The 23,582-nt window shown below is 43.7% G+C and overlaps 1 protein-coding gene across 4 annotated transcripts; it reads right to left on the bottom strand.

Moving 5' to 3' along the window:
- Positions 1–1,925: 1,925 nt before the first annotated feature.
- On the bottom strand, positions 1,926–9,280 carry LOC101763505 (uncharacterized protein C18orf8). 4 transcript variants are annotated; one of them, XM_004983076.4, is made up of 15 exons: positions 9,020–9,280; positions 8,047–8,148; positions 7,860–7,919; positions 7,457–7,536; positions 7,104–7,348; positions 6,768–7,027; positions 6,379–6,532; positions 5,417–5,526; positions 5,232–5,319; positions 4,846–5,157; positions 4,686–4,760; positions 3,976–4,583; positions 3,523–3,631; positions 2,371–2,550; positions 1,943–2,269 (listed from the first exon to the last, which is right to left on the bottom strand). In XM_004983076.4, the coding sequence occupies exons 5-15, from the start codon at positions 7,257–7,259 to the stop codon at positions 2,108–2,110; spliced, it is 2,214 nt and encodes a 737-aa protein (XP_004983133.1). In that variant the 5' UTR covers positions 7,260–7,348; positions 7,457–7,536; positions 7,860–7,919; positions 8,047–8,148; positions 9,020–9,280; the 3' UTR covers positions 1,943–2,107. The 4 variants fall into 4 exon arrangements, with proteins under 4 accessions (XP_004983132.1, XP_004983133.1, XP_004983134.1 ...); XM_004983075.4 differs by lacking the exon at positions 7,860–7,919 and having other exon boundaries at positions 1,926–2,269; positions 9,020–9,279; XM_004983077.4 differs by lacking the exons at positions 7,860–7,919; positions 8,047–8,148 and having other exon boundaries at positions 9,020–9,279.
- Positions 9,281–23,582: the final 14,302 nt, after the last annotated feature.

The raw sequence follows: 23,582 nt of genomic DNA, 5'->3' as shown, positions 1-23,582 counted from the left end.
TCTAACCTTTGTAAACTTTCCTTTGTATCTATCTTTCTTCCCATTCCTTTTCCCTACGTTGTATCCGAAACCTTTATTACTGCATTCTCAATTCCTATAAGAATGCAACTATCATGCAAATTTATTTTTATATTTTTTCTATTCCTATATTTTAAGATTCCTTCATTCCAAAGAGAGATGTTCAAACAGAGTGCTTTACGTCCTCTTACGAGTTCTCGTTTCGCTGAACAACAATGGTGAAATGGTACGGTCACGGACTCACGGGTCACTGATTCGCAGAGTCGCAGTTGCCGTTGTTGCCCTCACTGCTTTTTCTTTTTTATTTCGTGCGCAGTAAGTCCGAGTGCGACGCCACGTCGCTACCTACACAGAGAGGTTCTGGCACCCACAGATAGCTTGACACGTCGCAGTCACCCCGCCGCCAGATGTCCATGTTTAACTCAACCGGCGGCGTTTGGGTCCCGTCCCGTCCCCGCGCATGTGGCAGGCTTATCCGAACCCGGCCGGCTCCGCCGAGCAGGTCAGCAGTCGGCGGGGTGTATATAATACAGGGCCACCGGCCAGCTCGCGATCGACTCACCGGAGCCTGAGAGCAGAGTGCAGAGGAGGAAGGTAAAAAAGGTCGCTGTGTGTGAGCGAGCTTGCAGGGCTGCAATGGCGGACATCGCGCTGCTGGTGGTTGAGGAGTTCGAGCGGGGGACCAAGAGGGCAGCAGCACTGAGGCGGGGGAGCCAAGAACCGCCCGCCGGCGACGGTGACGGCTGCGATCGCGCTGCTTCCGCCTACGGTAGGAGCAAGCAGAGCGCTTGGGTGGCGGCATTGGGGGCCGGGACGCGCTCGGAGACCGGGGGGGCGCTGGGTCTGGCCGCCGCCGACGGCTTCTTCTCAGCTTAGCAGTCTCTCATCCCGTCTGGACTCTAGTCTGTAACCTGTGGAGGCTTTGATTTCTCTCTCGCTTTTTTCTTTTTCTGTTTTGTGTATGTGGCGTTTTGCAAACCTGGAAGTTGATTCTGGAATGCGAATCTCGATCACTTTGTTTCTACTGCTTGCATTATCTGTTTCCAAGTAGCATTACCTTGTTTTTTTTGGAGAGAGTAGCATTACCTTGTTTAGTCAGGCGTATAGGAGTATTATACAACGAGGCAAAATTTCTTTTACTGCTACCAAACACCAGTATCGCTTGCTAATTACAGTATGTTTCTAGAAGCTACCACAAACAAGCCCAGAGTTTTCTAGCCTTTGGGGTGGTGAAAATTTTAGCACATGTCACCTCGGAGATTTGATACTAATTAGGATTATTAAACATAATCTAATTACTCAACTAATTGGATAGATGGAGTCTAATTCGTGAGACATCTAATTGCACAGATGAAGTCTAAGTCTAATTCTAATTCGCGAGATATCTCTATCAAGTCTAATTAGTTCAAACTAATTGCATAGATGGAGTCTAATTCGTGAGACATCTAATTGATGGAGTCTAATTCGCGAGACATCTCTATCAAGTCTAATTAGTTCATGATTTGACAATGTGGTACTACAGTAACCATTTGCTAACGATGGATTAATTAGTCTTAATAGATTCGTTTATAAATTAAATTTCAGTAATTAGCTCATATTTAATCCTCCTAATTAGCATCTGAACATCTGATGTGACCGAACATCCGATATGACCCTGTTAAAGTTTAGCACCTCGTATTCAAACATCCTCTCCTTCCCTAGCACCTCGTATTCAAACATCCTCTCCTTCCCTTCGACAACCGCAACACAACTCGATCTGCAGCTCCTGCACAGTGCTCTCCACTGCACGCCATGATATACCATCTTATTCTGGGTGAGCCCGTAAAAGGATTCGATTTTATGGGTCGTCGGATCACAAAGGTTACAGACCACAACGATCGACAAAGATGGTTAGGCGATACACCGGATTATGGACAATTCGTCATTTAGCAACATTTTTTGTATAATATTTTATTTATTTATGCAGGGGCTGCTAAAAATATCACTCCAGCAATGTCAATTATTCTACAGAACGTGCTAAGTCATTTCGGCGCAAGAAGGTTGTACAACAAAAAGCCGCTCAAACCATTTCGTAACAATGGAAAGCCGCTCAGACCATTTCGGACAGGATGTGCCGGTATCTGCCAAAGTCCGACGTGGCCTTGAAGCTCGGGGTGAACTCGCAGAAGAAGCTCAGCACCGCGGCCAGGTTCTGCGCGCTGTTGTTTGCCACGGCTTTCTCCAGGAACAGGGCGGGCTGCACGGTAATAACCTGAGCCAGTCGTCAGGGTAAGTGATCCCATGATGCGATAAAAACGTTTCGGGGAACAAATGCAAGGTGAATTGCTGGCGACGGGCGAGAGGTAAAAGCACCTTGTATTTTCTGGCGTAGCGTAGGGCCTCCAGGTAGTACCCGTCTTGCAGAAGTGCAGCGACATAGTCATGGTGCAGGCTCCGCTCCCTCAGCATGTCCAGGCCCAGCTTCCTTGTTGGAGGGTGATGCTGACCCAGTTCCATGAGTTGCATTGCCAGTTCCTTGGAAGGCTCAAGGATCTACAGGGATTGATCGATAACCAAAATGAAGACATCACAAAGTGTCCAATGATAATCAATATCAGCATCACTTGTCAAACCAGAATGTGAATTCACACTTGGTTCTGCCATATGTTAATACACTGACTGTTAACCACTAACTTTTGGGGAATAACTGGAGGTAGAAAAAGCTTTATGAAGTCAGCCCAGCATTTTACAGAAATACCATAGAAATTTGTGTTCCCAAAATTTGGTGGCCAAAAGAATCCCATCTGTTGAACGATCAAATGGACTCAGGGTCTCAACTAAATAAACAAGCAAAGGGGTCTGGTTACACAGAATTCTTTTGCTCGAACCACGCATGTCATTTCATTAAGGTAGAAAAAAAAGTACACGAGTCTGGTCAGACCCCACTCGAGAAAAGGAACACCACACGCACACTCACTCTAAGGAACTAAAACCGATGTGCCACGGACTACAAAGGGACACGACCAGAGACCTTCAGGGCCTAAATGCCCAAGGTTGGCGACCTGGCCAAGAGCTCCTGGAGCTTTCTTTGCTATGTACCAGTTATTAGACAAAAATCCAAACGCGAACTATTGAACGAAAGGTAATATCATAGGCAACCAACAAGTGAAAAATTCCCACTCTAAATGAAATTACAAACCAATATTTCCACCTTATTTGTTTTGACATTGCCTCTACTTGTTTCCAGTTTTGCAGGTATAGCACTCAGGGAGAATTAGCTCAAATAATTGCTAAATAACACCACAACCATCTTGGACTGCACTTTTACATTCCAACATATTTGGCTGAATGACAGTGCTGTCATCATCTTTTCCACCAGAGTAACAAAGCATGGTATACTAGGCAAGCAAAATTGATGAGAATGCCCAATTTATCATCATTCGACAGTCCATATCCCGTATCATGAAACATAGCTCAATAGTGAACAAAATAATCATAATTGAAAACTGAGAACAATAAACTGACCTTGTTTGATACAAACAGTGCTATTTCAGCATAACGGTTGCTACGAGCTAGCAGCGTTGCCATCATCACATAAATGTTGGGAGGAACCTTGAGGCCAGCCTTTGAGGCGCTGCAAAAAGACAACAAAGTATTTATCCTTAATTTCTTATCTTGTTTTGCCTTGAGATAAGATAAACAGCATGCACTAAAAAAAATCAATGCATACACTATAACTGATGAAGTCAACACAAGAAAATAAAAGATAAAACGGATGGTGGCAGTAATTTCTTAGAGGAATGATCATCGCATCACATTGGCTAGTGTAAACGGAGTGAATGGTTACATGGTCACATTGCATGGAACCACCATGCCAATCACGTGGCGCTATATTGCAGATTTATTGTTCTTCTATATCATGAACAAGAATATTGATACTCCTCAACAATTAATGAATACTAAAACAACAAGAAATACCTCCGCAGAAACTCCATGATGACAGCAGTAAGATATGCGGGGTCACCCATCATCTCATCTTCCACAAGTGCAAAGACAGACTGGAACATCTCAATTGGAGAAATTGCCACACTTCCAGCATGTTGTCCATGCTGCATAGATGTGCCTGAAGATAACGGTCTGCTATCTTCACCTGCAACTTGCTGTCTTTTGTTGATAGCATCAGATGTTTGGTAACCTGATGTTCCCTGACTTGTCACTCCTGATACATTCGTAATCTCATCAGAATCCGAAGATGTATTTAAAGCTGCCCTGTCTATTCCATGATCAACTCCTGAATTTGCCTGCGCAGATCTATTTACAACCCCACCAGCTTGGTCTGGGTTCACAGAAGGACTAACTGTTGTTGCAGGACTAGTTTCCTGAGAAATCACATGGGAACCTTCAACAGGTTGACTACCCAACTGTTGGCTTTGCTCATGTGTTCGCCTAACCCCAGGAAGACCACCTCCCATTTTCATCAAGCGAGAGTAGGAATCAAGAACAACATCCATTGCCTTAGCAACCATGGTTACCGGCCTCCTCTCCAGGATGATTGTACGAACTATAGAAAGGCATGTCGTCTTAACCTGAATCATAATAATAAACATAAATTGGTAAGATACAGGTGATATTTGGCCAAAATTGAACAACCAGATATGCTTATCCGCGAATTAATAAAATATTATTACCATGCTTGCATCAGACTTTCGTCTCTGAAGGAATTCCAAAACAGAAGGAGCGTCAGAACTACTAGCAGCAATAGCCTGTAATAGCTATGCATGTTAGAGAAAACAATGTATTTACAGTGAAAATATTGTATAAAAGCATCAATTATTAGCAATTTCTTACCTCAAGATCTAAATGGAGTCTCCATAAGAGCCCATTCTCAGCATCACAGATCAAGTCAGGGATGAGAAAGTTCCAACCATCTCCATAAATGGTTCCACCATATGCACTAGATTGACTATCTGCAGTCTGAGAAGGTTGCCTACTATTGCTGGGCAGCCCTCTCACTAGCAGTGGAAGTGGTGCAGAAACTGGTGCATAAGAATCCAAGGACACATCATAAAGTATGACTACTTTTGCATCTATTTGATGAACCATAATTATGTTGTCAACCGCACTAACTGCAATTCTGCTTGAGTAAGTAGGCAGGGTACACTGAAATTAAAAATTGTGAGTTAGGGGCCAGACATTCCTTGTAAAGAAAAGAAACAGGGAAAAATAACTCAGACCTGCTGTACGACAGCATCACGGTAAAAACGATACAAATTCAATGACGTACTAACTCGGTCAAGCTGCAAGCAGTAAATCCTACCATAGCTGCCATATTTGAGAATAAGTTAGTGGAAATGTTTTGCAAAAGAAAGACAGCATAAACTGTGATGGCTAAAGTTTTGCCAAATTTGAGAAAGCATACACCGTTACAATGTGAACATCATCTGCAGCTAGAACAGGCTTGTTGTTTGCTTCAGTTTTAGACATCATCATCTCAAACTTCGGTATTTTGACAATCCCACCAGCAGAAAACTGACAGAAAGGAATGATAAGAAACTTAGCACACAACTAACAGAAAAACAAAGCATTTGTTTGGAACTTAAATACATAAATAAAGGCTAACTTGAGAAATAATCACATTGAAGCAATGTATTCAATCTGAATAAATAATCAGCACCCAAAATAAAAGAGAAAACAAGGGAGTTTCTGCAAAATTGATTGTTGTAAGAAACATTTGACATGCTCAAAGTTTCGCATGGAAAACTAAGCTCAATATTGAATTCAGAAAACAGGGCCAGCAGGTAAATAGCATCAAGAATATATTCACATTGAGACTATAGTATATATGTCAAGGTGTCTCTCCTGAATTTGGGACAAGATCCTGTAAAAAATCTATTGGCATATATGCACATATGCAACTATATTGTGTCAATGTGAACATTTGCTTTTTTCCACATAAAAAACATATGCACAGACTGCTGAATGTGCATTTGCTATATTGAAAACAATCCACGTAAAAAATCCTGAATACATTTGCTTTTTCCCTATATTTTTACATAAAACATATGCACAACAAGTTACAATTGCAACTAGAAAGTTTCCTTCCACATATGACATGTTATGTCAGTTATTATCTATAAGATGTTATATACTCTATAAATAAGAAATCTAAATTTACTCGCAAGAAAATGGTAAGCTTCAACAAAGTCGTCGGAAAAATTCTCATCTGGGGAACTACCTTATAGGACAGCCACAGTATCAGCCAGCACGTGACTCTGGCATGGGTCAGGACGGTAAAATGCGAAAGCATCCGAATCAAAGACGTACTAAAGGAATTCATTACTTGGAATCTGGAGGATGTTGTCTCAAAATGGGTGCCATTACCTGATAACCAGTAAACATCGTGCATTGCATTCCAGAAGCAAGAAGAATCAGCCTACTTTCATGTGTGTAGAGATACCAGCTCACATTGAATTTCTTTGATTCCACCAAGCGAAAAGCATGGGACTGAGGCTCGTAGGCAAGCAGATCTAGGCCACTGCAACAGAAACTTACTGCATAAATGACTTAAGAATATGTTTGTCTCCTTTTATCATACAACTAAAATACGAAATAACTTGACATTACTGCTCCGAAATTGATTGACAACATAATAAGAACACAAATAATAACATGATTTATTGGCAAATAGCTAATAGTTACATGCTTCTATAAAGGGGACTCATTATAGACTATCTGTTCATGATGTTGTAGCTGTAACACATTCCACATACCTTGTTTTAACAAGTATAACATCACATGTGGGGCAATCTGTCCAGAAAAAGCCAAGAATAGTTTCGGAATCGGCTCTGCACTTTTTGCTACAGGTCTCCCCTGTTTCTCTATTTCTGAACTCAATTTCATGTCTGGAACGTTGAATCCCGATGACTTTATGATCCAGGGAATATCTAACTGACAAGACAGGTCCTTCATTCACTGGATCAGAATTTGGAGGTCCTGGTGGAATAGATGGAACTATTTTCCAGTACAAAATCTGCAGTATGGACAGGTTAACTTTAGTGATAACCAGATCTTTAGCAAAAAAATCAGCTGATTAAATGTTCATATACCCGATCAGCTGTTGGAGCTATAAGGAACTTATTTGCATCATCATAGAACAGACCCCGGATGTCTGGTATATCGCATCGCAGTGGAGGATGTTGTACATAAGCATGAGACAAAGCCCCAGGAGTGCCCAAACCACCTTGCATCTGATTGCCCAGCATTCTTTGTCACCTCAATTACTAGATAGACTGCTTGTTCAACCAAGCAAATAAGGCTCCACTTGTCGAGATGACTGAAACTAGAAAGGGACCTGCAGTCAACATGGTACAGTTTTTCTTACTACATATAAGTTGATAACAAAATAGCATGATACCAAATATTTTCCTTTGGTTTAAAAATCAAGAGCCAGATTTCTCACCTGAAATCCACAGCAAGTGCACCAAAAGAGATTAAAATTGAACTTTCTACAAATATGGAACCTCAAGCTTTGTTCTTAACCTTTCAGAACAGAAGAGAGAGCACAGTTACAATTGATGACTTATAAACAGGAAAGCTACTCATGTTTCAGACATTAGGGCATCATACAGATTCCAAAGACTAACAGAAAATAGATGTTTCATTTTTGAATAGGAGCTGACTCAACCAATGGACCACGACATTGAAGGCAACAGACACCAATATTCCTACATGACCTAGATATCAGTAGATGAAGTGAGCACAAAGACCCTTTGCCCTTGGCATATAAATTGCCTGCTTCTAACTTTAGGATTTAATTGGACAAATTTAGTAATGAAGCCATAACTCCAAGCCAAGCCTCTTACAGTTTGAATGGACCTCAACAATGTGGTGTTCTCATGTACACACGTTTGTTTCTGGAGGACCTAGAAAACAGGTGATTAACTTATTTAGGATGAAATGATCACTTGGAAACAATCTGGGCACTCAAGTACATGCATCTAACTTTATGATTCAATTGGACCATATATATCTGTTGGCAGAGAAAATTACCACAGTCTGCATGCATGCTCTGAGCGCTAGAAACTCCTTAGAACACATATTATGTTCAATCTCAGGGACCTTTGAAGCTATGCATCTCCCATAATCTTTTGCCTACATTTACATAGCCAAAACAATAGCATCCACAACATAAGTAGAGCAAAGACAAGGCAAGTTGGCACTAGATCTTTCAAAATTAGGCACTCTTCATAAGGTATGCAACCAAGGCATTTGGTAATGTGTACGACCTAACTAAGACAGGGTGTTTAGCATTTTGCTTCAATAAACTTCAAAGCCTTTTAAATACTTGCCATTTGTCTGGCAGGACATACTCCTATTTAGGCACATACTTCAAAGCCTGAAACTAAGACAGGGAGGCGTAACATGCTTTCATAATTAAAAGGCTTTAGATTGAGCCGATTCATATGCTAACATTGCACATATCTATAAGAAATGAGGCTGTATTTTCCTAAATAAGGCACTTGGCCGTTGGTCACAGCAGTAATAAATCGCTACAGGAGGATTTTGGATGCACAAACTCTCAAACTGTGCTAGGATTGGCACTGGTTTCCAACATCAGAACTGAAGTGCTGAGATGCTCCAATTACACAGGATATGAATCACAAGGAAACTACTATTACCGCGAAGAGCAACTAGCAAACATCCACAAGCACTCTAAGCAGCAAATCAGCAATCTATAAATGGTATTTGCAGTTAGACCAAACAAACTAGAACCCATAGCCCCGCAACTCGTCGACTGCTACCACCACCAGAGCATCGGGATCACATGAGCAACGAACTGCTGGCAACAAATCACCACACGGCCAATCAATTCCCCATGCCTGTACCGGCTAATCAGCAACCCTTATAAGCCCTACTAGGTTGGTCGTACTAGAACTTGACGCGGCCGATCGAATCATGAGCCGTCACCCCATAAGCATACACGGAAGGGAGGCTAGCGTGCGAGCGCGAGAGAGAGCGGCACCTGGGATGCGCAGGATGCGAGGATCCGGGCGAGAGCGGAGGAGGATGCCGCCGGCTTCCGCTCCTTCATCCGAGCCCCAGCCGGATACTCAGGCCGCCATGCCCCCCACACAGACCTCACCGCAGAAGCGCCTCCGGGAAGAGCAGAATTCGAGGGGAATATCGCCGCCGGAGTTCGTGCCAGGCCGCGGCCGACGAGTTGGGAAGCGCTCGGGGCCTCGGGGGTTTGGTGGGGCGAGCTCGTGCCGGCCCGGCGTTCGCCGCTTACCTGCCGGTCTCCTGGGAGCGGATGGGTGAGGAAGCTTGGGCTAGGCTGGGCCGTTTGGGTGCTTTTTGCGGTGGGCTTGGTTTCTCTAGTCGAAAGATGCCGTTCAGAGCCCAAACTAGGGAGAAATAGAACGGGACCGTGGAAATGAAGGCATTTTCTAGGGAGAAAACAGGGAAGAAAAATAGACGGCTTGATACTGAGCAGCACAAGGTTCAAGATTATGGAACTTCTCGACAATTTTTGCAAAGAAAACATAAATTTCTCGACAATGTAGTAAATCCTTGAGGTGCCTTTTTTTTTGAGATCGTGGAAATCTCAAGTATGGATGGCAATGGGCACATTACCCGCAGGCGGAGGGTTTACAGACTCGCGCTCACGAGGCAAACTCTGTACCATGCCCGCGCCCGCGCCCGCCGCCAGTTACGGGTAAGAAGTTGTGCCCGCCGCCCATTCATGCGATCTCCAACTCCGATCTCCAACTCCAATTGGAGATAGGTAAAACAAAATCGCTATGAGTCGACGAAGCCTTTCTAATGAAACTGGTGCTGGATTCATCGTTAGATGATGATGATGATGAATTATTATTCTCTGTTGCTCAAGTGGCCATGAATGCGGATAAGTCTGTTGATGAACCAAAACATTATGGTTCCATCCATGGGCATCAAGTACTTTGGCGGGATAGATAGGCAAGGCATCTAGCCATGAATGCGGATAAGTCTGTTGATGAACCAAAACATTGTGGTTCCATCCATGGGCATCAAGTACTTTGACGGGATAGACAAGCAAGGCATCTGGCGGGATAGACAGGCAAGGCATCAGATTGTATCAAGATTATTTTTCAAATGATCCTATGTACGGATCTAATTATTTCATTCGACAGTATGTATACAATAAATTTATTTGGACAATTTTTTTTATAAATTCATATATATGTGTCTCATTACTTTTCACGGGCAGGTTTCGAATGAGGCGTACACTGTTTGTACCCATATGGGATGCCGTAGAACAACATAAAGAATATTTCGTGCAGAAAAGGAACGTTGCTAGTATACTTGGCCTTTCTAGTTTGCAAAAGCTTACCGCAACATTTCGAATGTTAATTATGGAGTAGCAGCTGATGCTACTGATGATTATGTTCGTATTGGTGAGAGTACTGCTATTGAGAGTCTGAGAAGGTTTGTCACTGCTATTGTGGAGGTTTTTGGAGAGTACTTTAGAGAACCTAATGAAGATGATACTGCAAGATTACTTGCAATTGGAGAGCATAAAGGTTTTCTCGGTATGTTGGGGTCGATTGATTGTATGCATTGGAGGTGGAAAAATTATCATTCAGCATGGCAAGGTATGTACACAGTTTGTGGGCCAATTGCATGCACAGAGCACTACACATTAGCAAAATTAACTCAAATCTTTACAGAAACCTAGGATCCAAGAACAAAACATGAATTTGATTGAAGAATTAGGGTAACAGGTTATGAGAACCATACCATTCAGAAAAGTGTTGATGTTGGCCATGTGCTCAAAGGATGCAGAGGGGGCGGCTCTACCAGGGTACTGCTCCGCCAGGGGATCATCATCATCGCCGGCAAGGCCTGCCATCGGAGGACATGGTGGTCGTCGACCCTGCCCTTCACTTCGCATCTCACCTCCACCGGTTTGGCCCAGGTACTCACCACCAGCAAATTGGAAATCTTGGACGCCGCCGTTCCACTGGGCGTTGGGGCCGCCGACGGCCATGACCCGGTGCATCTTCTACCTGCCGCGCTGATCTTGCCCTTGCTGGATGCGACCACTTGACATTGGCGGCTCCTTCTGTAGGCCTCTTGCGCTGCCGCCGCCGCTGCTCAACGTGTTGTCTCTCAAGAACTAGCGCGCGCGGAAAAAAAGACCGCAAATGGATCAGGCGCGAGCGCGGGAAAGGAAGCGCGGGCTGATTGGGGGGAGAAGTGCCATGCAAATCTGCGGGCCGATGGTCTCTCGATGGGGGAAGCCAAAAATATGCGGCGGGTTTGGGGGAAGCGTTGGAGCATCTTTTTTTTCTTTTCTCCCTAAATTAGGTGTTAGGGGTAATTTAAGGGACCTTTTGGAGTTGCTTTTAGAAGAGAAAAATAAAAAGAAGCTGGTGGTGTGGAAGGGAAGCACCATGTCGATTTCACGTAGAAACACCCTCATAAACTCTAGCCTTTCTAGCTCTTTTATTACCACATGTCAATGTACCTTTTCTCTAAGGCTACCACCCCGATTGCCTTGATAAACAAAGTGTTGGAAATATGCGTTTAAATCTACCAGATATAAACATGAGGCATATTATGTAACTCATTGCTACTGCTATGTAACCAAATTCTAGGTTCAAACAAGGTGTAACCCGCAACACTCATGTAAACAATGTGTAAAAGCAGCATAATCAAAGCAGATGTAACCAAAACTTCTAAGCACGTAACTTTCCTGCACATGATGTAACCCAAACTTTAACAGATCCAATCTTTAGACTTACAAATCAGACGCTCCATCCTCGTGTAGACTCGTTGCAGGGTTACTCGGTGTAGTGCAGATCGTCGATGTGGCAGCGTAGAACGTAGTCAATCGATTCGAGCGATCGCGCAGTTGCGCTACCCAGAATCTTATTGCCGTCCCTCGTGCAGGCTTCACGACGGCAACGGCTTAGAGATACCGTTCACCCTCCTCCTCGGTGCATGCCAAGGAGAAGAGCCGGCGATATCCAGCAACTCAGTACCATAGCACACTTCACCAGATGGAAAAAGGGGGAAGAGAAGGAATTCGTGGGTGTCTCATGTGTGTATTCCTCGACATCTCTGGACTTCTTCTAGAGAAGACGATAGCCCTCTGCTGACCGTTTCCCTACAAAATTGCCCTAATAATTGGCAGTAGTAACTGCCCAGTTAATTCTGGATTAAGGCATTGATTGCGTTATTATCACCTCTAATGACTGTTGTCAAAAGATCACACGCAAATGGCAAAAAGGTTAGACCACCAACTTGGCTTGGTTCCTCGCTGCATTGCAAGTCACAAGTTGCGCGGTTGGTTACGTGAAAAGGAACGCGAATACGTGCGCGCATGCATTGTGTAAGCTAAGCCCCATTCTCTCCTTCAGTTACGTGTTCAAAGAAGTGAGAGTGCTCTCCTATTTAAGTTGGCTTCCACCATCTCCAACTAGCAGTATGAGACTATTGAATGCCACTGCACTTTTGCTTTGGGATTTCATTAAATGGGCCTCTCCACCAGTGTTTTAATACCAAAGTAAGAATAAGAAGGATAAAGGATCAATGTGCTGTAATACTGTTAATATACCAGTGTTTTAGTATAAGTCCTATACGGATTGAACTTACACCTAGAACAACAAGGTTCATCTTCCTACGGCTGGAGAATAGACTAGACCTTGAATTCTCAGCTTTATTGTAGTCGGACTTTAACTTGAAGTCATAGCTGATACTAGGCTGCCAAAATAACCTTGCCTAACCGGAGCGTTGATGGTTTGCTCCCATATCTTTTAGTGAGCTTTTGATGAGAGCGCCCTGTCTCAAGAACTACGACCTACAGTTAGGCTCATGTAGGTGTTTCCCTTCAAGATTATCCTGCTGGCTGATATCTTTTTCAACAGAAAACATTAAGGCTTTATGCCAACCTTCCAAGCAGTAAAGAGTACTTGGTGTCATTTGGACATGGGTACATTTTGTTATATGTAAATGTACTCTTTGAGTTACACCCTCAACTTGTTCTTCCTATTACCTACTTCACGGCATCTGCGATCACATAGGATATGTTACCATTGTGATGTAACATACTCAAATGGGCCTCATACCCATGTCATTAGACATCACAGAAATCACATTCCGTGATAATCCATTTGTAAAAGGGTCTGCCAGATTATTTCAGTTCTCACATAGCTCACAGCAACTACTCCGAAGTTTCTCATTTTTCTGATAGATTTAAGCCTCCACTTAATATGCTTGTTGGACTTGGAATTATCCTTTGTATTCATAACCTGAGCTAGCATTGATTGCTTATCGCAATACACTAGGATGGGTAGTACTAGATTCTCAAGCAAAGGCAAGTCCATAAGCAGCTCTCTAATCCATTCAGCCTCATTAGTGGCGGTCTCCAAGAGTTATGTTGAGGGTTCCTAGTATGGGTGCATCTAGGAACAATTTTTTCAATGGGGGTGCCTATCAAAATGTTGAAGTCATAGACTTCAAAGATATGGAAATCAAGGGCAACCTCGACGTTCTTGTGCCATATAGGCACTTTGTGCATAATCCCAACTTCTTCATTGTAGAACGTGGTGCAATCTGGAACGTTTTGTTGGTTGGGGCTAAAGGGTTCTCACCTAGATGACTGAGCGCAAAACATGCGGACATGATGTTGGCTCCAACTGTGGGATTATAAAGGACCTCTACTGCAATTCCTTGGATATGGCATTGGACGGTTAAGGAGGGGGCACATATCTTAATTGCTTGAGAAGAAAGTTCCCCCTCTTGTAGCCATTCACCGCACATGACAGATGTCAACTCTTTAACAGTCTCTTTATGGAAAACCTTATCAAGAGGCCTAGGAGGGTTGATTGGAACTGGAGGTCTCTTTTGGCAAAAGTAATTCGAGGTATTCCCGTAATCTTCGAATGACTCTTCCTCGAATTCAATTGGGAACTCCGGAAGTTCAATTTCTTCTTCCTTCGAAGTTCTAGGTTCGGGGGAAGGCTCTGGGGTTGATTCTGAGTAGGTTAGCAAAAAGGGTGTAGATTCAACCAAAGGGACTTCCTCATGGCTTGACGGTTCTGCTACTGAGAGGGATTCGATAAAAGAGGTATTTTCTAGAATGCGACCTAGAAGCGCCTCTCCTTCGGCGGTGGTTTTGTGTGCGAACGATCCTCCAGCAGTAATATCAAGCTATAGGGCAGACTCCTTGCTAATCCGTAACCAGAAGTGTTGCAACAACATGTGGTTGGGCATAGACAAGTCAGGGTCGGTATGGGTTAACTTTGAAAACCTAGCCCAGGCTGCACCTATGGTTTCCTTCTCTCTTTCCGTAGGGAAGCAATACGAGATATAGGGAAAAAGGCAAGACAAAATCCATCTCTAAGCTCATCCCAATATCCATTTATCTTTCCTACATTATGGTCGTACCATTGCCTCGCTCTCTCATCAAGGGAGAAAGGAAACAACTTCCACCAAAGTGTTTCTTGTGCCATGCCTTGGATTGTCAAGCACGAACACAATTGCTCGAACTCTCGTAGGTGGTGGTAAGGGTTTTTGTCATCAAAACCAGAGAAGGTTTGTTCCTGAACCATGGCAATGAAGCCAGGACGAAGCTCATAGCTGGAAGCTGTGATGGGCTTCGATGATGGTATTGGCTCTAAGAGCTCGCCCTTGGGAGCAAAAAGTTTTTGGATAGAAATATTTTCTGTGGTAAAGAAAAGGATGAAATAAGGAGAAAAGTAAAATAAAGGATACAAGGGCAGACTAGGTTCAAAGACAATTACAACAACCATTCCCCGGCAACGATGTCAGAAATGCTTGTTGGTATTTCTTAACGTTCACGAATAAATCCTCAAGCCCACGGATATACTGTTGTAGCACTTCACCGGAAGAGTATTCAGGGTATCATATTTTCTCAGGGAATGGAGGTGCAAAGGTCTTCTAGCTAGTTTACCCAAGGATAAGAGATAGAATGGCTTGGGTAGTGTGGTTGTCCAAGGATAAGACTCTTGGTAGGATAAACTCGGTTACTAAGTGTTTACTTCAGGGCACCGGTTCACACCTGGTCTGCCAAGTGCCTCCAGCCTTTAGCTCTACTCCATACCTGAATGCGGAGGACTGCAAAGGACGGACATGGCTGTCACCACCTGCCGCCTACCTTATTTCGAATCGTGGAGCACGGAGCAAACAAAGGTTACCTATTAGTGGAGGAGGGGGTCCTTTATTAGTGGAGAGAGAGCCTTGGGAGAGTGGAGATCCTCATGGAATATTCCTTTATTCCCTCCACTTGTGAAGGAACCGATGTCCAGGTACATTGCTTTGCGCCAAACCACCGTGACCGCCTTCAGGAAGGCGGTGGGAGAGTCAACGTGGAAGACGGGCGTGAGTGGGCTCACTGAGGGTTCAACCGAACCCATGAACCAAGGTCAGGCCTGCTCGCAACCGCCTTTCTCCTGTGGGCCTACCTTCGGTTTGGCTGGTTTGCCCTTTCATGTGGATCCTTTTTTCCCTTGGGTTTGTGTAGATTGTTGTGTCTTGTGTTTCTTCTTCATTTAAGCCCATTTTCTCCCTCTATACACCTATGGGTTCCTGTATACAATATTTCACCAAAGCTTATGGAAATAGTTAGAATAAAGCTCCTATCTCTAAGTTGGTGATTGTTATAAAGTTATTTGATACAGGAGTTGATAGTTGAATTTGGTTATAAGGATCGTCAACAGAGATACCGGTCACCCTTCTCCTCGGTGCACGCCAAGGAGAAGAGCCGGTGAGATCCAGTAGCTCAGTACCACAGCACACTTCACCGGATGGAAAAAGGGAGAAGAGAAGGAATTCATGGGTGTGTCGCATGTGTATTCCTGAACATCTCCAGGACTTCTTATAGAGAAGATGATAGCCCTCTACTGACCATTTCCCCTACAAAATTGCCCCACTAATTGGCAGTAGTAACCGCCCAGTTAATTCGGGATTAAGGCATTGACTGCGTGATTATCACCTCAAATGACCGTTGTCAAAAGATCACACGCAAGTGGCAAAAAGGATACACCACCAACTTGGCTTTTCTGCTCGCTGCGTTGCAAGTCACAAGTCATGCAGTTGGTTACGCGAAAAGGAACGCGAATATGCGCACGCGTGCATTTTGTAACCCAAGCCTCATTCTCTCCTTCAGTTATGTATTCAGAGAAGTAAGAGTGCTCTCCTATTTAAGTCAGCTTCCATTGTCGGTGTTTAGACCTGGCAACCTACCGAGGGGGTACCCGAGGTAGTGTTTTATGTGTGGGGCTCACCGAGATCAGGAACTCGAAGGTGAACTCAAACACACAATTTAGATAGGTTCGGGCTGCTTACGTCGCGTAATACCCTACATCCTGTGTGTTGGTTGGATTGTATTAATTGATGATGATTTGGAGGGGGTCCCTGCTCACCTTATATTGTTGGGGGCAGGATTACAGGTCGGTTGCTTTACAAGAGTACTAGTCGGATTTGACTAGAGAGTCCTACTCTAATTGCTACGAGTAGTTTCCTAATCCTCGACTAGTCCTTGTCCTCCACGTAGACCACGCCATCCTGCACCGTAGTCTTCATGTCTGACACATCTCAGTGTCAGCCCCGTATTGTAGGATTGTCGAAACCTGCCGATGGGCCCATAGATGTTTGACCGATATCCACCATCTCAAACTACTAGTATGGGACTATTGAATGCCACTGCACTCTTGCTTTGGGATTTCATTAAATGGGCCTCTCCATGGACCAATTTTCCAACACAAAGAAAGATGTTTCTCTACCAAGACAGTAGCTGAAAAAAGTCACTTATATTGATGGGAAATCATCTACAAAAGTAAGAAAAAAAGGTGACCTTGGAGTAAAGAACATTAGAAAGATGAATGTAAGCCTACTATGCAAATGGTGTTGGCTGTTTGTTTTGGTGCAGACAACATTCCTCGGAACATACAACAATATAAGAGTTGGGTTGGAAAATCGTGTTGGAGGTATGCCCTAGAGGCAATCATAGAGATGATGATATTCCATTTGTATCCATGATTTGTATATTGTGTTCATTGAATATCCATTAAAGGCTACTTGAATTGATTTGCAATTATGTGAATTGTATGTGAAACTCTTTACTTGTATGGTTATTCTAAAGTTGTCCCTAGTCGGAGTTCATGTGAGGACACACATGAATATTAGACTAGCACATGTATTAGTTGATGACTATGTTTCACAAGTCATAGACATGGAGATGTTGAACTAATAATGTGGGCACATGTGGAGACATATGCTAGGACTGACCCAACACAAGAAGTAGTTCTCTCTTTAAACAACATATACGCTTTGTCCTTAGACCTGAGATTGTCGCATGTATTCAAGATGTGGATCGACCTACTTAGGGGCTATCAAACGCTACGCCGTAACAGGGTAGTTATAAAGGTAGCTTTCGGGTTTGTCAAGAAGCATGCTATGAGACATGGTCAATCAAGATGGGATTTGCCCCTCTCTGATTGAGAGTGATATCTCTGGGCCCCTCGAGTGATCGGATCCGAAAATGCATGGCCATGCTACGTACGGTTAAGAGTTAACCTACAAAGGGATTCCGAATCACAGGATCGAGAAAGAGCGGTCGGCTTGAAGCTAGACCAAATATCGTGAGGCAAAGGGAATAGCATGTATATTATGTTGTGATGGTTCGTCTGATATGATCTTCATGTGCGTATAGGAGTTGGCACGTCTTGCTAGAGGCCGCTACTGACTATTGGGCCGAGTAGGAGTACTCGGGCCATGTCTATACGTATCCGAACCCATAGGGTCACACACTTAAGGGGCTGGAAGCCCAATTCGGATGTGATCCGAGTTGGATTAGGTTTAGAAGTACTAATGGGCCTCGGACCTAGAGGCCCGTTAGGAACCTCTATAAATAGAGGGGTGGGGGCGCCCTAGGGTTTTACACCTTTTGGCGAAACACATCTGCCGCGCCTCCCACGCCCTCGCCTGTTGCAACTCGCGGATCTAGCAATCCGGCTTGCGACGCTTCCTCCCTGCACGTGTGGATACCTTGGAGGTGTTGCGCCTGCAGCACTTGGACGAGCCACCGACGAGCCACGACGAGCCGCCGACGAGCCACGACGAGCCGCCGACGAGCCACGACGAGCCGACGAAGAGCCGCGGCACGAGGGCGATCTTGCTGCACGTGGACGAGCTGCTGGGGAGCTGCTGGACGTTGACGTGATCGACTACGTACGACTACGTTGATCAACTACGTACGACTACGTTGATCGTCTTCACTGCATCGACGCAAATCTACATCTTCCGCACCAGTAGTGCGTCGAGTGGTAATCCCGTGATCCTTATACGGCAGTTCTTCCTGGTTTTACACGGTAGAAATTTTGATTTGCGCTAGTGTAGCCTACCTCGTATCCCAACAGTGGTATCAGAGCCGTAGCTGTTTAGTTTTGGATTCGGGATGTGTGCATATGGAGATATGCGAGTTTTCAGTTTAATCTATGTCCTGGTTTCGTGCTCATGCTGCAATGGTAGTGTAACGACATACTCCTACCGGTCGGTTTCCGCCATCGGAGTTAAGTGATACACGTAATTCCAGTTGCAGTGAGCGAAGATCAATATGATTGGTCGAATCGAAATCCAGGGTCATACGCCAGGTGCATTAGATGTGCATTAGTAGATGGGATCTACTACCGGGGTCGGGATTTTTGCCGTATGCGTATACTTCGGTAAATCAGCCGTAACTTTTCGGTACGATCTCGTATCGGGGCGAATTTTATATGAAAATTGATCTATTGAAAAAGTTACACATGAAATTCAACACTTTGCCATTTTCGGCGAAATTAGATTTCCCAAATTCGGCTTGGAAGATGGAGTTTCGAGCATCCGAAGTTTGGAACGTTAGGACGCTTAACTCTGTTTTGCAGGATGTATGTATCTTGTGATCAGTATGGCCCTTTGTGTATGCGATGCATGTGTGTAACTCATTCGTGACCTGTGTGTCGCGCGTACGGCAACACGGCAGGAGCCATATGTGTTTGTCACTTTATTGTATTTAATGGTCTGCGTACCAATCTGTGATGATCCAAGCAACTATGTAATCTTCATTACTAGCTTCTTTACTAGCTATTAGGCGTAATAGCATGTTCTAGTTCTTGGAGGACTCATCACCAGGAGGATGGCGCACATGGAACATGGAGATGGAGATCACCATCGTGAACAGGTTCTATGGAGATGGAGATCACCATATGAAAATGGGCCATACTGTGTCACAACTGTGTGAATGCCATTCTGTTTATATTTTACTTTCTGCATGCTGTGATGTTAGAAGTAGAACGATCCCTCACAAAAGTTTAAGTTAGTATGTCCTCCCAACTAAAACTTGCACCGTCCCATGTCTTGTACAATTAGTGGTGGGTCTATGAAATTAGGGTGCCACTAGTTTTCCTTGACTAGACGGGTTTGTGTCGGACACTTACACGCATAAGGGTTGGTTTGCTTAACAAGGTTATCTTAACGGTTAAGGACCTTGGGGCATAAAGGTTGGGCGCCGAGACATGGAGATGTTACCCAACAACAGGAGTCATATGTGATATGATTAGCAAGAGTTGCTTACCGATCTACCTTGTTTGCTAGCGGTGATGCTAAAGCTCACTAGTAGACTCGTTAGTTGTGGATCCTGAATCACTAAGTATCAATAGAGGGATATTGATTTTAGTGGGAGTAGATTCTGTTAAAATAGTTTAATGTGATTTGCTCTATCATGGATACGTTTGTCTTAGTGTATTTTGCATTACTTTTGTTGTAGATTAAATGGCACCTAGCAACACCACCACATCGTTTGCTTTGCGTTCGGTCCTTGAGAAGGACAAGTTGAATGGAACAAACTACTCGGATTGGATCCGTAACCTGAGAATTGTTCTCAGGGCCGATAAAAAGGAAGATGTTCTAGACACCCCACTACCACCAGTACCTGCTGATGATGCATCTGCTGCCGTCAAGGCTGCTTATAAGAAGGCATTTGATGCTAATCTTGAGGTAAGCTGCCTTATGCTTGCTTGCATGGAACCCGAGCTGCAGATGCAGTTCGAAACAAATCATGAGGCACACGATATGATCGTGGCGCTCAAGGACATGTTCCAGACACAGGCTAGGACTGAAAGGTTCAATGTGTCCAAAGCGTTTCTGGAGTGCAAGCTAGCAGAAGGCGCAGCAGTAGGACCACATGTAATCAAGATGGTTGGTTACACTCAGCGATTGGAGAAGCTGGGCTTCCCAATGGGCAAAGAGTTGGCCACTGACTTCATTCTTTCATCTCTTCCGCCTAGCTATGGGAACTTCATCTCGAACTACCATATGCATGGAACGGAGAAGGGTCTGAATGAACTGTGTGGTATGCTCAAGACAGCAGAGGTAGACATCAAGAAAAGCGCTAGTACCAGCCATGTGATGGCTATACAGAACAAGCCTAGCTTTAAGAAGAAGGGCAATTCTTGGAAGAAGAAGGGCAGGGCTGGAACGTCCAAGCCAAACCCAGCGCCCAAGGTTAAAGCTAGACCTGGACCTGCTCCAGACAAAGAGTGCTTTTACTGTCATGAACTTGGTCACTGGAAGAGAAACTGCAAGCAGTACCTAGCTTCGTTGAAGAATGGCGGAAGTAAGAGTACTTCTCCCTCAGGTACGCTTGTTGTTAATGTTATAGACAACATTTTTCTCACTGATACAATTATTAATTATTGGGTATTTGATACCGGATCGGTTGCTCATATTTGCAATTCAATGCAGGGAATGATAAGAAGTAGAAGCGTGGAAAGAGGAGAAGTTGATTTCCGCGTGGGCAATAATGCAAGAGTTGCTGCGTTGACCGTCGGGACGATGCAACTCCACCTCCCGTCAGGATTTATTATGGAGTTGAATAATTGTTATTTCGTTCCTAGTTTAAGTCGAAACATTTTGTCTCCTTCATGCTTGATGAAGGATGGTTATTCATTTGTGAGTGAAAACAATGGTTGTGTGATCTCTAAGAATGATATGTTTATGGCTTTTGCACCCATTGTGAATGAATTATTTGTTTTAAATCTTGATGGTTCACCTGTCTGTAACGTAAGTGCTAAAAGGCCTCGGCCTAATGATTTGAGTCCTACCTACTTGTGGCATTGTCGTTTGGGTCATATAAGTGAAAAGCGCATGAAGAAGCTCCATTCTGATGGACTTCTAGCTTCATTTGATTTTGAATCATACGAGACATGTGAGGCTTGCTTGCTAGGAAAGATGACCAAGACGCCTTTCACAGGATTTCCTGAGAGAGCAGTAGACTTGTTGGAACTCGTACATAGTGATGTATGTGGACCAATGAGCATGACGGCTAGAGGAGGATTCCAATACTTCATAACTTTCACTGATGATTTTAGTAGATATGACCATGTCTACTTGATGAGGCACAAGTCTGAAACCTTTGAAAAGTTCAAGGAATTTCAGAATGAAGTTGAAAATCAGCGTGGCAAGAAAATTAAGGCCTTACGATCTGATCGTGGAGGCGAGTATTTGAGCCACGAGTTTAGCAATCATCTAAAGAGTTGCGGAATTGTTCCACAACTTACGCCGCCTGGAACACCTCAGAGAAACGGTGTATCCGAGCGATGTAATCGAACTTTGTTAGACATGGTTCGATCAATGATGAGCCAGTCGAACCTACCATTGTCATTTTGGGGATACGCTCTAGAAACAGCAGCTTTCACACTTAATAGGGTATCATCTAAATCCGTAGTTAAGACACCATATGAGATATGGACTGGAAAGGTTCCTAGTTTGTCTTTTCTAAAGATTTGTGGATGTGAAGTGTTTGTCAAACGACTTCAGTCAGACAAGATCACACCCAAGTCGGATAAGTGCATTTTCGTGGGATATCCAAAGGAAACTTTGGGATATTATTTCTACAATCGATCAGAAAGCAAAGTGTTTGTCACTCGGAACGGGGTTTTCCTAGAGAAAGAGTTTCTCAAAGGAGAAAAAAGTGGAAAGACAGTGCATCTTGAAGAAGTTCAAGATGAGCCGATTGGGCAAGAAACAATGAGTGATGCTAATGTAGTAGAACAAGTTGAGATATCCATGGCAAGAGAAGCACCGCCACAACCACGAAGGTTGGCAAGGCTTCGCGAAATGCGGGAAATATTATTGTTGGACAATGATGAGCCTGCGACATATGCAGAAGCAATGATGGACCCAGACTCCGAAAAATAGCAGAGTGCCATGCAATCCGAAATAGAGACCATGGGAGACAATCAAGTTTGGAACTTGGTTGACCCGCCTGATGGTGTTAAAGCCATAGAGTGCAAGTGGATCTATAAGAAGAAAAAGGACATGGATGGAAATGTTCACATCTATAAAGCACGACTTGTTGCAAAAGATTTTTGACAAGTTCAAGGAGTTGACTACGACGAGACCTTCTCGCCCGTAGTGATGCTTAAGTCCATTCGGATTATTCTAGCTATAGCTGCATATTTCGATTATGAGATATGGCAGATGGATGTCAAGACAGCTTTCCTGAATGGAAACCTAGCTGAGGACGTGTATATGATACAGCCCAAGGGTTTTGTCGATCCGAAAAATGCTGGAAAGGTATGCAAGCTTCAGAGATCCATTTATGGATTGAAGCAAGCATCTAGGAGTTGGAACATTCGTTTTGATGAAGTGGTCAAAGGGTTTGACTTCACCAAGAATGAAGAAGAGTCTTGTGTTTACAAGAAGGTTAGTGGGAGCTTTGTAGTATTTCTAATCTTATATGTGGATGACATATTACTGATTGGAAATAACATTCCTATGCTTGAGTCCGTAAAGACTTCACTGAAAAATAGTTTTTCGATGAAGGACTTAGGGGAAGCGGCATATATTCTGGGCATTAAGATCTATAGAGATAGATCGAGAAGGCTTATAGGTTTAAGCCAAGATACTTACATTGACAAAGTGTTAAAGCGGTTCAGCATGGAAGAGGCAAAGAAAGGGTTCTTGCCTATGTCACATGGCATACATCTCAGCAAGACTCAGTGTCCTTCGACTGCTGATGAGCGGGATCGCATGAGTAGAGTGCCATATGCCTCAGCTATTGGATCTGTCATGTATGCAATATTAAGTACTCGCCCAGATGTTTCATATGCGCTAAGTATGACAAGCAGACACCAATCTGATCCAGGTGAGAGTCACTGGATAGCGGTATCCATTTGTATCCATGATTTGTATATTGTGTTCATTGAATATCCATTAAAGGCTACTTGAATTGATTTGCAATTATGTGAATTGTATGTGAAACTTTTTACTTGTATGGTTATTCTAAAGTTGTCCCTAGTCGGAGTTCATGTGAGGACACACATGAATATTAGACTAGCACATCTATTAGTTGATGACTATGTTTCACAAGTCATAGACATGGAGATGTTGAACTAATAATGTGGGCACATGTGGAGACATGTGCTAGGACTGACCCAACACGAGAAGTAGTTCTCTCTTTAAACAACACATACGCTTTGTCCTTAGACCTGAGATTGTCGCATATATTCAAGATGTGGATCGACCTACTTAGGGGCTATCAA

Source organism: Setaria italica, chromosome IX (assembly GCF_000263155.2).
Source record: "Setaria italica strain Yugu1 chromosome IX, Setaria_italica_v2.0, whole genome shotgun sequence".
Lineage (NCBI taxonomy): Eukaryota > Viridiplantae > Streptophyta > Magnoliopsida > Poales > Poaceae > Setaria > Setaria italica.
The sequence above is the reverse complement of the archived record's forward strand: the minus strand, read 5'-3'. Positions and strand labels throughout refer to the sequence as shown.

Coding starts and splice junctions, on each gene's coding strand:
- LOC101763505 (XM_004983076.4), bottom strand. CDS start 7,259: ATGCTGGGCAATCAGATGCAAGGTGGTTTGGGCACTCCTGGGGCTTTG. Junction 5,527..6,378: donor CGATGTTTACTGGTTATCAG/GTAATGGCACCC, acceptor CCTTTCTGTCAG/TTTTCTGCTGGTGGGATTGT. Junction 4,761..4,845: donor GACTCCATTTAGATCTTGAG/GTAAGAAATTGC, acceptor TAGCTATTACAG/GCTATTGCTGCTAGTAGTTC.